Source organism: Porites lutea, chromosome 7, assembly GCF_958299795.1.
Source record: "Porites lutea chromosome 7, jaPorLute2.1, whole genome shotgun sequence".
Taxonomy (NCBI): Eukaryota; Metazoa; Cnidaria; class Anthozoa; order Scleractinia; family Poritidae; genus Porites; species Porites lutea.
The window spans coordinates 70,428-85,000 of NC_133207.1; the positions used below are offsets into that span (position 1 = coordinate 70,428).

The 14,573-nt window shown below is 39.5% G+C and overlaps 2 protein-coding genes across 7 annotated transcripts in view; both read left to right on the plus strand.

Annotated features, from left to right (window-relative positions):
- Positions 1-871: 871 nt before the first annotated feature.
- LOC140942745 (uncharacterized) lies at positions 872-13,336 on the plus strand. Of its 6 annotated transcripts, none has more exons than XM_073391727.1 (20): positions 872-1,124; positions 1,797-1,991; positions 2,556-2,645; positions 2,908-3,072; positions 3,448-3,594; positions 3,742-3,928; positions 4,056-4,126; positions 4,587-4,878; positions 5,040-5,272; positions 6,003-6,214; positions 6,540-6,774; positions 7,861-8,026; positions 8,699-8,805; positions 9,508-9,694; positions 10,245-10,355; positions 10,868-11,073; positions 11,496-11,610; positions 11,867-12,009; positions 12,426-12,461; positions 12,967-13,336. In XM_073391727.1, the coding sequence occupies exons 1-20, from the start codon at positions 945-947 to the stop codon at positions 13,099-13,101; spliced, it is 3,213 nt and encodes a 1,070-aa protein (XP_073247828.1). In that variant the 5' UTR covers positions 872-944; the 3' UTR covers positions 13,102-13,336. The 6 variants fall into 6 exon arrangements, with proteins under 6 accessions (XP_073247828.1, XP_073247831.1, XP_073247832.1 ...); XM_073391730.1 differs by having other exon boundaries at positions 10,874-11,073; XM_073391731.1 differs by having other exon boundaries at positions 1,800-1,991; positions 10,874-11,073.
- A 442-nt stretch (positions 13,337-13,778) lies between these two features.
- LOC140943364 (uncharacterized) overlaps positions 13,779-14,573 on the plus strand; it is an 18,743-nt gene continuing 17,948 nt past the window's right edge. Inside the window, exon 1 of the mRNA XM_073392440.1 lies at positions 13,779-13,863. Within this exon, the coding sequence (XP_073248541.1) occupies positions 13,837-13,863 (27 nt within the window). The 5' untranslated portion in view covers positions 13,779-13,836. The remainder of the gene's footprint in view (positions 13,864-14,573) is intronic.

Genomic DNA, 14,573 nt, shown 5'->3' on the forward strand with positions numbered 1-14,573 from the left:
TTCTCTTTTTCAGATACAGTGATTACAATGTTTTCCGCGGAAAAACGGATCAATCAAAAGAAATCAAAACTTGTGTTTTCTCATTACTTCTCTTTTGTAACGTTGCTAAAAATATAACAAAAAGCTCCCTGGCACGTTGATGCCTAGTGGAAACAAAATAAATGATAAAATAGATCTTTGTCAGGAAGTGTTAAACGTTAAAGTTCAATAAACTTCTGTTTCCAAAAGGTTCCTGAATGCATTTCGCTGTTTTCATAAAATTTCGATAAACAATAAACTGACGAGATACTGATAGATTATTTAAAGTATCGGACCCTACAAAGCTCCTGAATTTAGAGAATTTCACAAGCTCTCGTTCCCTACGGCTTAACGTCTCACTACGCAGTACTGTTGATGGCCCATTTTACCCTTGTATGTGCAAGTCGTCTAATACAATAAGCAAATAGGGAGGAACCGGGTATGAGGAAAAGACAGGACAATCATCTCTAAGTTTCCATTTACCTTATAGCAGGGGCACCCAACGACAATTTTCGGAAAATATCTGTTCGGAAGACAATTTGAGATCTAGAATTTTCGGAACGCTTGTTGTAAAACTTCTTGCTTGCCTGCCTCTCCTAGGATTTTCGAACATCTAAAAAATGGTATATTTGCCCATTTTTAACCGATTTTTACCCTTAAAAGGTCACCTAGAATTTCCGGGAGCCTTTTTTCTGGCTGAAATTTTCGACAAGGTAAGTTTCGATCCCTATAATTTTCGGATCACTAGACTTTCAGCTAGGAAATCCGAACAGATGAAAAATTTTTAGGGGATAAAAATATGCCTAGATGTACCGTTTAAATACTAAAATACGTTTAACAATGCTACTTTTAGGTGGTTTTGATCTACATTCTCGTTGGGTGCCCCTGTTATAGGTTAGAAGGTTATCAACTCGGCTTCGGAAATCATGGGTACAGATCATGATGACGTTCACTTGCTGCTGTCTCAAGAACTTAAAGATATCCGCTCTAAAATTGTTGAGGGAAAGCTGGTCCTTTTTGTTGGTGAACAGGCTTCAATTCTTGTCACTCCAGATCAGCTACGCCCCTCATTAGATGATTGGTGGCATCTTGTCAATCATTCTGAGGTAAGAGCTTAACCTATCACCGAATGAATGCATTTCTCATAAGTTCCAAATTCATTTTTCATGACCGCGCCTAAAACAAGAGAAGCCACAAGCACCGTGAACTGAATAATTGAGTTGCAGCCCAAGAAGGTATAAGGAGTAGTTTAATAAACTATTCGCCCCTGAGATGCCCGTAAACGCCCATGCGGATCAACATCCCTTCTACCGCTTGTGACGTCATTAGTTTTAATGGTCTAGGACAACTTGAGCAGAGTGAAGAGAACTTTCAAACCATGCTAGAATGAACACAATTCTGTCAAGAACACCGTAGAAAAAGGCAAAAAACCATATAACATTGACCTGAAAATTTCCATAAAAATCTTGTTCCACTACCCACCTAGCTATCCTTTCATCTTATCCTAAGACTTCTAGCTATCCTAAAAAATTTTTTTCATCGTCTTAATTGATTGTTGAGTAAGAGAGTGAGTACAAATTAAGATTGTTGTTGTTGTTGTCATCAAGCTTAGAAGGGAGTTTTTAGGACGGGCGGTGTAATCGCTTTTACAAGTTTCGCCTGTTCTTTGATTTGCGATCGCTTTTCGTTTATGTTTGTGGCTACTAACTGAGTGCCGTGTAAGAAGATCTCTTCTAATGATCTTTCTCATGGCGTTAGTATTATTTCGTATCTATAAGCAGAATGGTGTCAAGGAACTTTTGAATGCCGAAGAAAAGTATTTGGAAAACCTTCAGCAAGCACCATCACGCATTCACAATGCTCTTCGGAATGTTGGAAATTTTCCTTTCATCATTACAACCAATATGGACGAGCTCTTAGAACGTTTCTTGTGGAAGACAGGAAATGGTGGGGAGAAAATACGATTAGATCAGGTCAGTTGTACTTGGTTTTGTCGAGTCCTCAGGTTACGCACTTAGTGTTTACTATGTTCTCATTCACTTGTAGTTTGCATATTAGTAATCTGATCAATCTATTTGGTGGTTTCTCCGGAAAGTAATGAGTTTTTTTATGCCGTAGACATTCGAAATCTAGTCCATGTTTCCCTCAAAGATATAGGCCAGTTATAGTTTGCATACTACGATGCATGTCGGTGCACTGTCATGAAAGCTGTCACGGCAGTGCTGCTTCCTAGCTCTATCAGATCGTATAGTTGAGTATCTGTTTCACCAAAAAACTATCCAGCGACTTCTAAAACCCAGAGGTATGTTCCGAGGAGATCATCGTCTAGTTTGGCCGAGATAAGCGCGATTTTGCTCTCTCTCGGCTTCTGTCCCCTCCTCCCTCCCCATGTTTCTAAGTTACTGACCCCGCATGTATCCCGGTGAATGTTTTTGACGGAAGGAAGTTATTAGCGAGACCAGTTTCTCCACACTGAATTAAAAAATTTAAAAACTTCTCTGAAGAGCATACAACCCATGCTTAATGCTTTTCTTTAGATATCATGCCTTGCTCAATCCTGGCCAGATCTGCGTAGGCACTTGGTGGTCAAGTGCTTTGGCGATGGCGGTTTCAATGTCCGCATATTGGTAAGTTTTTCTAGTACTTGATTGAATTATTGCAGTCGTTCCATGACCTCCTCTCTTTCCTATCGGTTATTTTTAAATTTTTATAACGTCTCATAACGATTACAGAGCTACTCAAATGACTTCTTTACACTTGTAATGAGGGATCTCACGACACCAAATACAGCAGTGATTTGTTCTAAGTTCGTCATTTTCTAGCAACCATATTCCCATTGCAGTGTTACCTCCTATTAAATAGTCTCTATCTTGTTTTTTCTTCTTCTAGCCAAACAGTAAGAGATACTTCGAAGAGTTTTGTGGCACTCTTGAAAGCCCGGAAGTTGAATTTTTTCGCCAGGTTTTTAATGACAGATCCGTGCTGTTTCTTGGATGTGACCCGAACCGCGAGGAATACAAGAAAATCTTTCAGAAGTTTGCGGTCAATGCCAAGGTAATAACGACACTTGATCTAGTTGGCACGGATCGCAAACACATCCTATGCACAGAATCGGGCGCCCATAATTGATCCCAGATAGAATGCGATTCATGTAATTTTTTTACTTTAAAAAGCATAAACCACCTTCGAATTACGTTGTTGCGTTTAATTTAGGTAATCAGATCCGGATTTAAGGAAAATATTAACCAAAGAAATCTTGCATTCTGCCATGGCTATTATACCTGGAAAATGATGCCTTCAGTGCACTGGCTCGGATAATCTAACTGTTTACGAATCCAAACCTCCAGGAAAGAGAAGCGAAAGATTCCCAGTCTGGATTAAGTGTGGATACTAGGCAATACATTATTTTTATCTTTTTCGTATTTACAGATGAAGCATTACAAGTTCGAGACGTCTGGCGAGTCCGACTTAGAGAAAGATGGAAATCTTCTCACGTTGAAGGCAAATATACAGCCCTGGGAATTCGTACAGTTCTTGAGTACAGGGACCATACAAGAAGATATCCAGCCTGGAAAGGTAATGAAGGGGCTGATAGTATTCCTTAATAGTCCACCTTATTGCTACTTGCTAGTGAAAGGTCGTATATTTTCTGTTCTCGGCGTTTAGGGCGTGGCAGGTACATTTTACTTTACACGTGTCATTTGTCTGTTTTTCATTTCCAAGGTTTATGAAAGATCGTATTTGCGTATCCAGCGAGAGGAATATCTCCAGCAACAACTTGCATTGGAAAAAATGGCGTCCGAAATAGTATTTCACACCATTTCTATCACAAATGCTCTTTCACCTGACGAGTTCTTCGAACAGGTGTCACGCCCCACCATTCAAAGCATATTTAAGCAAGATCCCTTTGGTAAGTTAACGTTTATTATGTGGACATAATTCACGCAGCACAAAATTACGAAACCACCTCGTAGAAACTCTCGTTGAACTGTATTTTGCGAGAATGATTACTTCATTATGCTTCCTGATCATTGCAGGTGTTTACTCTGAAGAGAAAGTTCAGCGGACGATGGATGCCATGAAAGGAAGACGAGATAACCTTATTCAGGTATTATGTTGTGTTTCAAATCGAAGTGCAAATAATTCGTCATGCATCACGTGTCATTTTGCGCACGGCTCAAAAAAACGTGGTAGGAGTGCCAAATAATGTTTCTCGGAAAACATGTTTTACTGAAACTTTTTTCCTGCTGTGCCAGACAATGTTACTACCCACCGACTAGCAGTGGTTGACGCAGTTGTCAGCCAATCAGGCTGGACTAGAACTACTTAAATCAGTACTCGACCTCAAGATGGATGGACAGTCAGTTTAATCTCTACCGAGCGTCCGTTACTCCGTAATAGCTTGACTCAGTTTTCGCAAAAAGTTGTGGGAAAGTTATGGTATAGCAGCATCTTCTCATTCACATGGGCTGCTGTCGGTGACTGAAACCTGCTGCGAAGTCCCGGCTTTGACCTTAGTATGTCTACTATCCAATCAGGTTGCTAACTGAACTGTCTTTTTCTTGCAGCTAATTGATGGATCCCGCGAAATTAGTATCACAGCCTTGTTCTTTTACCACGGTGTGAAAAAAGAGATAGAATTATGGAAAGAGGCAGAAAAATTACCCTCCTCGTCTGAAGATCAAAAGAAAAAGCTGCAGAAATGCAGAATATCAATCAGTAAATACGCAAAGGCCATATTACGTTGTAAATCTTTGTTGAGGAGTAACAGTTCTTTAGAGATTCGCATTGTGGGTGATCAGGGTGCGTATAACGTGCAAGAGGTGGAAAAAGAAACGTTCGCTCTTATTCGTCTGAAAGGTTTGTTTAACAACGCTATAACATTTCATGGTTAGAATTTCTTTCACAACATATTTTACACATATTGCAGCGAAAAAAACATAATCAGTAATATATTCTCGGTTTTTTTTCCTTGACGGACCTTGTGGGAAAAGTGACGTTTGCTTCCCTGTGTTCGTTAGGTGGCCAAGATGAAGCGGTTTGTTATGCAGAAACGGCTACTTCTCCAGACGACCGAAAGTTCGCAAATCACCTCATAAATATCAACGGAGACGTAGTGTTAAACAAGCGAAAAGTCTACGAGAGAAGCCGAGCTAATGCCTGGAATAACGAAGATTCTATACTAAAGCTGGCAACTGCGATCATGAAAGAGAGCTCAGAGATGAAGAAACGCTTTGGTATTGACGCAATTGACGTAAGCAGTATACCAGAGGTTTTAGAGTAAATGAACCTCACATAAACTCACTAGAAATTTGCTTAGTCTCGGCGCTCTTCAATTGCATGGATTCTTGTAAAATGACAACAGTTGCATGCAACAACAACAACAGCGACAACCAACCATTTTATTTTTCCAACTTAAAAACAGCATAAATTAAAATAGATAAGGCAAAAGAAAAAAATACCCAGAGTAGCAAAAAACTAAAGGAGCTGAGTAGTTACAATGTATAGGGTTGTGACACAAAAGATTAAGAGAAAGAATATCTTAAATTTAGAACTAAAAAACAGTAATGAAAAAGAAATAAATTAATTTAATTAAAATATAATAGAACAACATAAAACAACAACAAACACAAACAAATCGGTACCAGAGAATTATAAAGTTTACTTTAACAATTAACTTGCTTGTTGAGTCACACAGTATTAAAGGCTGATTAGGTTTATTGCCTTAGTTGTCGTTATCACAAGACAAATAAATCAATAAATAACGCGACTAAAAAATCAGCACCGTATGATATTGTTTCCTCATTAACAGTGTTTTATATGAGCGGTGCAAGGAGCCACGTCAGCCACAGGATCATTCATGCAAAATGCCAGCTTCAGTTACCAACGCGTTTTCTGCTTTTTGAGGTTATTCGCCTACAGGAGCTTCAAATGTTATACGTTTTTGAAGCTTTTAATAGGTTTGCTGTGTATTCAATGGATAGGTGGACGATTTAAAAGCCCTGGAGACGCTAACCCGTATTAGTCAGAAGGTGCGAAGTCAACTCGATCCAGGCTACCTCGAGCCGCTTGGTGAAGGCAGCTTTGGTCAGGTGTATCGAGCCAAAAAGAATGGACGACAAGTGGCTGTTAAGATTCTGAAAGAAGTAGACAAAGATAAAGTCAAGTACTTTGAACGAGAAGTGGACACGCTGAGGTCGGTTAATTTGTTTAAAATAAACGCAACGAATTATATTCATGATTATGATTTTCAATAAGGTTTTTAGGAGAGCAACATGTATGATGTTGGATGATGTTGCTGCTAGCACATTGCAACGTTTTGGCGAATTCCTACTAGCATTACTAAATAATTTGTTAGTTAGAAACCTCAGTTTGAGATCTAGATCATGCGCACAATTATAATTGAAATCCCTTTAGCCGCTCACGTCAAAGGTATTTAAAAAAGGGCGATTTGCTTATGAAAGGTTCTCCCCGGCCGCTGTTAAATGAGTTATGATATCTAATATTATGCTGGTCTGCAGGGAGGCAAGGCACCCCAAAATCGTGGAAGTGATTGAATGCATCACCATCCAGAATCAGCTTGCAATTGTAATGGAATTCATGGCGGGAGGCAATCTTAAAGTTTTCCTTGGTAAGGGTAAACGAGGACAGGGAAAGGAATTTACACTCAGATTCATCGAAGATATCGGCTCAGCTGTTGAACATCTACATTCACAGGGTTTCACTCATAGAGACATCAAGCCCGAGAACATTTTTGTAAGTAAAAGTTCGTTTGGTTTGTATATTTTAAAAGGACTATTTTTAGGTTTATTTATTTCTGTACTATTTAAATATATTATATCTACAAAATTTTTCACAATATGGGGAACATAATACAGACGTGGTCAACAAAAACTTTGTTAGCAAATGCGGTTATTATCTAAAAACATTTAGACATGCACAGCGATTTTTACTAGTTTCATCCGTCGTAGATTATATGATGCTGACATGCATAATCATAGTTTTAAAAAATGTGGCATGGTCCAATGCGCTCTGAGGTGTATAGCACTCTTTTAAGTAAGCCGCCAAGAATTACACTAAGGACTTGATTGGGTGTTGTTAGCTTTATACTGTGGCGTTTAATGCTTGATATTTGGGCTTTGATACAGCTAACAGCTGATCTCACTCCTTTAAGGCTAGCTTAAACATAGAAAGTTTTTTTTCAAACGTTAAAACTTTCATTTCCATTGTTGTGTAAATCATTTAGGTGTCAGGTGTCTCAGAACCATCCCGCTATGACAAAAGGTATTTTTATAAAAAGATCCCTTCGTCATTAACCCTTAGACAGGATACTGAGAATATGCATAACACCATAAAGATTGATAGTGAAATCTGTTTAAGGGTAACTTTTGTTGTATTAAGGTTATGCTTTCCCATAACTTCTAAGGGCCTGTTTACATGGTGGTGGGGGACCCCAGGTGGGTGAGGTAACCCGCTTAGGTGGAGTAACCCGCCTGTCTATACAATCTCTCATTTTAATGGGATCACGTTTACATGTTAGGTGGGGTAACCCGCCACATGTTACCTCACCTACCTGGGGTCTCCCACCTTCATGTAAACAGGCCCTAAGGTTTTGGTCGTTTTAAGGGTAAAGCCACTGAGACCCTTTTATGTCGTTGTTCCGGCCCATATCATCCTTCCTGAATGGTGATAAAAATACCACACCTCCACCGGGAACCGAACGTTCGCATTTATGGCCATTTATTTGCTCAGTTTGATCAACAAGACGTTTACAATTTAAATGTTTTTACACAAAAGGCTATTGCTCTTCTTGGTTGTGTGTTTGCTTGTCTTTTCATCCAGTTGTCTGAAGATCACAAATTGTTAAAGCTGGGTGACTTTGGTCTGGCACGAGCAACAGAGGGTACAAGGCAAACAAAAACACTGATTGGCTCTTGGCGTTATATGGCTCCAGAAGTCATGATTCCGGGGGGTCATTACTCCAAGAAAGCTGATGTTTACAGCTTTGGTGAGTTAAATAAAGTGTTTTCAGTGCGGGTTTTAATGGTTCCCGATGGTTCATCATGTTTAAAAATATATTTTCTTCACCATTTTCACATAGACCATAATGCACCTTATTTACCCCCAAAAGTTTTGCATAGTCATTGTCCTCGATTTCTCTCAGGGCTGCTGCAATACCCATGAGAAAATGGAAACAATGGTAACGCAAAATTGAGGGAATAACAAGGTGCATTATGGTTTATGTGAAAATGGTGATTTAGCTTATTTTATTTTATTAGGAGAGTGGATAAGTAAATTCGATTACATGATAACCTATCTTGTTGAGGATGATGCTAAAACTGAGAACGGGAAAATGAAAAATGGGAACAAAAAAAGAATTGGAAATGACGTTACTGATAGGGTTAGGGTTCAATTCCATTTTTTCATTTTCCCGTTTTAGTTCCTCCTTGTTGACTATCAGTTCGAATGCTCCATAGAACACTTTTTACCCCCAAATTTGCATAAGATTTTGTTCTTAAGTACTGTTGGGAATATGCAGCCTTTCCCAGGAGCATTGAAAAACGATAGTAAATACAAAATTTCGAGGGTAAAAAGAGTGCATTGTGGGGGATTCAGAAAAAAAATGATGGAGTAATTTTAACGAACGTAAGGCTTAATGCACTCTTTGTTTTATTATCAGGGTTGTGTTTGATTGAAGTGCTGAGTGGTAAGATCGTGTTTGCTGACATCCTTGAAGATAAAACAGTATACGACAAGAAGAAGGCCGGAGAAAACCCAGTCATCCCGGTAAAATGAAACTTCTTGTCCATACATGGAACGCCCCTAAATAAACAAAGAAAAGAATTTAAGGAAATTAACAAAGAAAAAACGACGTTTCAGGGCATATGGTAATTTGTTTTGACTAAGTGTTGGGCTTTGAAAATTGTCTAAAATGGACTTGAAAGAACATACAAGTAAACCTGACCTCTAAGCGTAAAATCCTACAAAATCCTCCTCTCTGAACAAATTAAATGATTAATTTAAAAGACAATACTTTGACGAATACGCCTGAGCCAACCACACACTCGTATTCCGTTAAAAACAGATCTGTACCATTCATCCCCTCATATTTCGCTAAGAGCAATGTTCTAATTTAAGGTCCATTTTAGTCCTCTTTGGACAAAATTTGGAACATCTACCGCGTAATAAAAGTGAACAGGAGTGAGCCATAATTGGTTTTAATTAATTACTCCCACATCCAATTGAAATCTTGATTTAAAGTAAGAAAAGAAAAAAAATGGTGGTGTATTTCAACCTTGGATTGCTACCCACCCCCCACCCCCCTCCCCAAAAAAATAATAAAAACAACAACAACAACAACAACAATAATAATAATAATAATAATAATAATAATAATAATAATAATAATAATAATAGAAAAGATAAAAAGAGAACTTCGGCAAAAATATGACACAGTTTTCTCACTCAATCAATGTCACTTGTTGTCAGAAAATTAACCTGGAAGAGTTCGGAGAAGAACTGGCAGCAAAGCTAAGGACTATTGTCGAGGAATGTCTTAAGCCCGGAAGTCATCGACCGGAAATGAAGCTCGTTCTTAGTATATTACGGGGAGAAGTTACATCAAACAGGAATAAAGTGGAGCTGTACTGCGTAGGGACTGGTACAGGCACAACAGGTAACCTTATGAGTACAAAGTCAATTATTGCGTAGATTTCGCGTGGGCGAGAAAAAAAAAGAAAAGTAAAGATGATTGGTAAATACTGAGATATCGCCATTTAAATAAAGCATTTATTGTCGTTTTAAGACTTTAAATGCATAATAATGCAGGTGTTTCTTAGTGTTGCGAAAACTGACATTTGGCGCATGTATTGTAGTGTAGGTATAGTTCTGGGTCTTTCTTGTATTTTTACTTCTTTTGGTGATCGCATCATCTGCAATACCAAACCGGCAAATATAGCATCGATATTCATGCTACGACATTTCAATGAACTGACCTGCTTGCCGAGAACTTGGGCCAGCTCATATGAACATAACGAGAATTTTATGAAGAAACCGCAAGGCATGAGCCGAGCCAGTCAGGTAAAGCGGTCCAGCCCAGCTGACCGGATTGGCTTATTTTTCGTTGCACGTACCGCCCGGTAGCTCGTTACTGCGGGGTTTTATCCAGGATGGTCAGTTGTTTTGATGGTCTGAGGTCAATTTTTCATAATATCTTTACTTTGCAGCTATCCTGCATGGCAAGCCCAGTTCATCAGTCATCATATCTCAGGATGGAAAACCTATACTGATGGCTGACGTAGGAGCTGGAGTTCTCAACCCCTGCAGAGAGAAACTGGGTACAAGTGACAGAGTAGAGTTTATTTAATCCTGCATGTGATGTATTACCACCGACCAACAGAGGATAGTTATCCTCACTTATCCAGACCTAATCCATTAGGCACATGATGTGAGAGTGCAGGCAAACCTTTGATATTTCAGACTGCTGCTCTCCCTTATTTAAACTATTGAAACAGCACCTTATGAAAGATTAAGCCACCGAGCAGTGGGTTTAAAAAAAGGCGTACCGGAGGCTTTGGGGCGACCGTCAAAATGTGTGGGTGTCGGATCAAACAGTGTTAAATGCTATGAAAATGAATTTAAAGCTCAAGTTTGCATTAGGTTGACTTGTATCTGACATCTAAACTCTCTTAACGGTGGGTGATTCTCTTTTCATTCCCTCATTGAATTATCGAGGTGTTGGAAAACCTGACTTGACTCTGATCAGTGAAATGAGCGCTGAAAAAAAATAAAAGTGCCTTACATGGGACATTTAACATTTGGCTAGCTGTTAACACATTTCGTTTTCAAGTCGCAGCTGAAAACAAATTTCCTAGAAATGTGTTCATCTCTCACAATCACATGGATCATTCTGGGGAGCTGCCAATGCTGTTTGCAGTGGAAAGTAAAAGGAGACACGCAGCATGTGAACCACGCCTAAAGGTGCTGTGTGGTCCAGAGGTTGAACACAAACTGAAGGTACACAGACTTGATGAGATGTTGACAATGTATCGACCGGTAAGTATGGCATGACTAGACATCTCAAAAGATTACTCATTTGGAACCCATGTAAATGTAACAAAACTTAGGAATCGCCAGTGCAAGGTGATACTGCTGACCATGTTGGGCGCATAACAGGCGCTTTATGAGCCACGCGAGGCGAATGCAGCAATTCGCGCGAAGCGTGAGGAGAGACGAGGAGAAAACATAATTAAAAGCTTTATTTTTCTCCTCCACTCGCCTAACGCTTCGCGCGAATTGCCGTGCTCGCCTCGCTTGGCTCATAAAGCGCCCGTTATGCAGAATATGATTATAGTATTTTCAAAATCTCAAGGCGCATTTGATGTTCAGATTGTTATCTCTGTGTGTGATTGACAGAAATGTTAGTGACACAAGTGTGCTAAACAGCAATTGCATTGAATTTTAAATTGCTTTCATAGGAGCAGGTAGCTGATTGGGTAGTCTGCAAACAGGATGGAGATCCAACGTACCTTGACGAAGACAGAGATTTCTTCATCACAGTTTACCGAACTCTTCATGGTGAAGTGTGCTATGGTAAGAGAAAGATTGATTGGCTCCCCAGGAAAGAGGGCAAGATGGACCCGGCCATCTTGCGCGCTCGGGATCGCCTTCTCTGTCTCTCAGTAAAAAATCTTATTACGATGCCTAAATATTGGCCTGGTATATTTCAACGACTACTTTGGTTCAGTGCATAAAACGCAAGAAAAAATACTTCGCTAATATGCAGCAATTGCAGCCTGATCGATACATATGTAATTATAACCACTCTGTCGGTGCTTCTCTTTTTCAGGGTTTTTGCTGTACTTCAAGAACAAGCCCATCCTGGGATATTGCGTTGATTCTGGTTTCCAAGAAGACGTGTACAAGTTTTTCTTTCAGGCGTCCACTGTGGTTGTGGATGCGAGGAAGGAGGGCTCCCAGGAGCACGCCTCAGTATGAAGAATTATTTTTTTTTTGGACAAAGACAGTGATGAAAAAAAGGAGGAAAAGAAGAAGTCTCTTCACTGTCTCAGTTAATAGATAATAACTCTAGTGAACGCAAACTGGTGACCTGCACATTGCATTTACTTTCTTGCTGAACAGTAATGGCGCATGCCGTGTCGCGCGATCTGTAGCCAGCTGCAATGTCCATGATATCTAACGTCTCGAATGCACCGAGGTAGTGCCTGCCGTAGCTTGAAAAAAACCTCTAGTACCCATCAAAAGCCTGCAAATGGTGCGTTGTCTAAGCTGGCTCTTATTTTCGGACCGTCGTAACAACTGGGCTTAACTTATAATCTATGGTTTCCTGAGTTGCTCTTCTCTATACATTAAAGGATGATGTCATCTTTCTTTTTTTGATATTTTAGTTCACAGAAGTTGCAGAATATGTAAAGAAAGAGCAGGTTAGTGTACGCCATGTTTCTCCTTCCTCCTTGTTTTGCGGGTGTGTGGGGGCAGGGGGTGGGTTCGTGTTAGGGGAATATCTAAATGTCATATTCTCGATCATAGATTATATATATTTTTTCCACAAAAGTTACTACAAAAGTAATAAGGGGATGCAAAACTCAATTTCACTCGGTTATTTGCCTAGGACTGTGTGACTGAGGGTGTTTATCTGATGGACATAAAAACAGTTTTCAACTGTCGTGGTTGGGTTATTCTAACAGATGTACTGACAAACTTAGAAACCCATGAACCACTGAAATATTGCGTAGTGACCAATTTAAACAAAGATCAGGACGCAAGCTAACACTCACGCATTACAACACAGTAACATTACAGAAGTACTTCTGGGTGTCCACGGTGTTCCTTATAAATCAGTTGTATCTCTGTGGCATGAGTGCGACGTGAGAAATGATGACGATGCTTCCTGTAATGAATATTAATGGCCTCGTTTTTACTTTCTAGTTTGGTAATAAAAGCGTGTACATCACAGGCTACGGTATTGACAGCGAGTACCCGGATGAAGGAGTGCCTGGTGTGCAGCAGCTGCGAGCTGATCAATACGTCACACTCTGGGATGAACACACTGATGGATTATAATCAGTCCACTCAATGACGACGTTTAAATGGGCCACTTTCAATTTATTCCTTACGAAATCTTTACATTGTATTCTAAGTGTCCTGTGAGGGCAGTATTGATGGAAAACGTCCAGCTTCCTCATAACTTGTTCTGTGGCCTTCCACAAAACTACTGAACAGTAAACGGCAAATGAAGGAAAACCCTGGTCTCATTTTTTCTATAAATGCCATTCAATAAAGGTTGATTATGATTTTACTCCTGTATGATTTACTTATCAATAAATAGATTCTGAACAAAAGTCGAATCGGACTGAGATCGCGTTCGATTTTGTTTGATTGGTTCGATAATGGAACTCACAGCAAAATAGATGTTCGATTATGTTCGATTACACCCAATGCAACGATTGGGGTTCGATTGAAATTTGGTTCGATTTTGTTCGTTTAGATACGCCGGGATAATTTAAGATATCTGTTTATCGTCACCTTCATAATAGGATGCTGTGGAATTACCTCTTTGCCGGGATAAGAGCCATATCTATTGAAACGGAAAACTGGAGCGTGAAACGACAGAACCGCGAGAGTTTAAAAAAATATTAAGGTGGACAAAACAACAACTTTGCGATCCGTTGTTCAGTTCCAGTAGTCCAGGTATTCCTCTCTTTCTCTAACTTCCTGTTTTGGTCAGCTTTCATCGGTTGCCAAAGGAAAGCGAAAGAGGGAAAATTCCCTTTCAAGCACAGTGCGAAGGTTGGAGGAATGGCGTCACCTTCAGATGCGAATGAGGTGAGGAAAGTGATAGATTTACTTTTTCTCTGTATAAAGCAATTAATTGATCTAGTGTTAAAGCCTCTGAAGCCTGTCGCTGTAAAGAAAGATATCATATCATAATCAAATGGCAGCACACTGACAAAATGCATTAACAAAGAAAGGAGATTGCGTTATCTTAAAATTCGCTCCTAAACAGCTCTTGTTCTAACCAAAAGGGTCTAAAAGAATTTTAGAGGACCTTGGGGTGATCAAGCATCGAAGCGAAACACAAACACTGTGTCAAACGAGTTTAGTGATCAGTATAATATCAACAAATTACATTGTAAGCATGCCGTTTGGAAAATGCAAACATGTCCACCTCGCAAAATTGCAAAGTTGGTCAAAAGTTTTTTTAAAAAGACAAAAACACAAACGTTTCGGGTTTATGACCCTTCAGTGTGAGAAAAAACCCGACTACGCAAAACCAATAGACATAAAAATGATCGAAGCACGTGCGCGTGTAATAGCTCTGGCAAGATGTATATAATCATGTTTATAGGGAACGCACGAGATAAAAACTTACTTGTTCTGTCCTTGAATCTGCTGCGAAGCAAAGTGAAATGGAGGTTGTTTCTACGATGCAAAAACGATGTTTGTGTCGGCGCTTTGCCCGTTAATTTCACAATGCTTTATTTTGTGTGGTTTGTTTTGATTAATTAATGGTACTGTATTCTAATTAGCGCGCG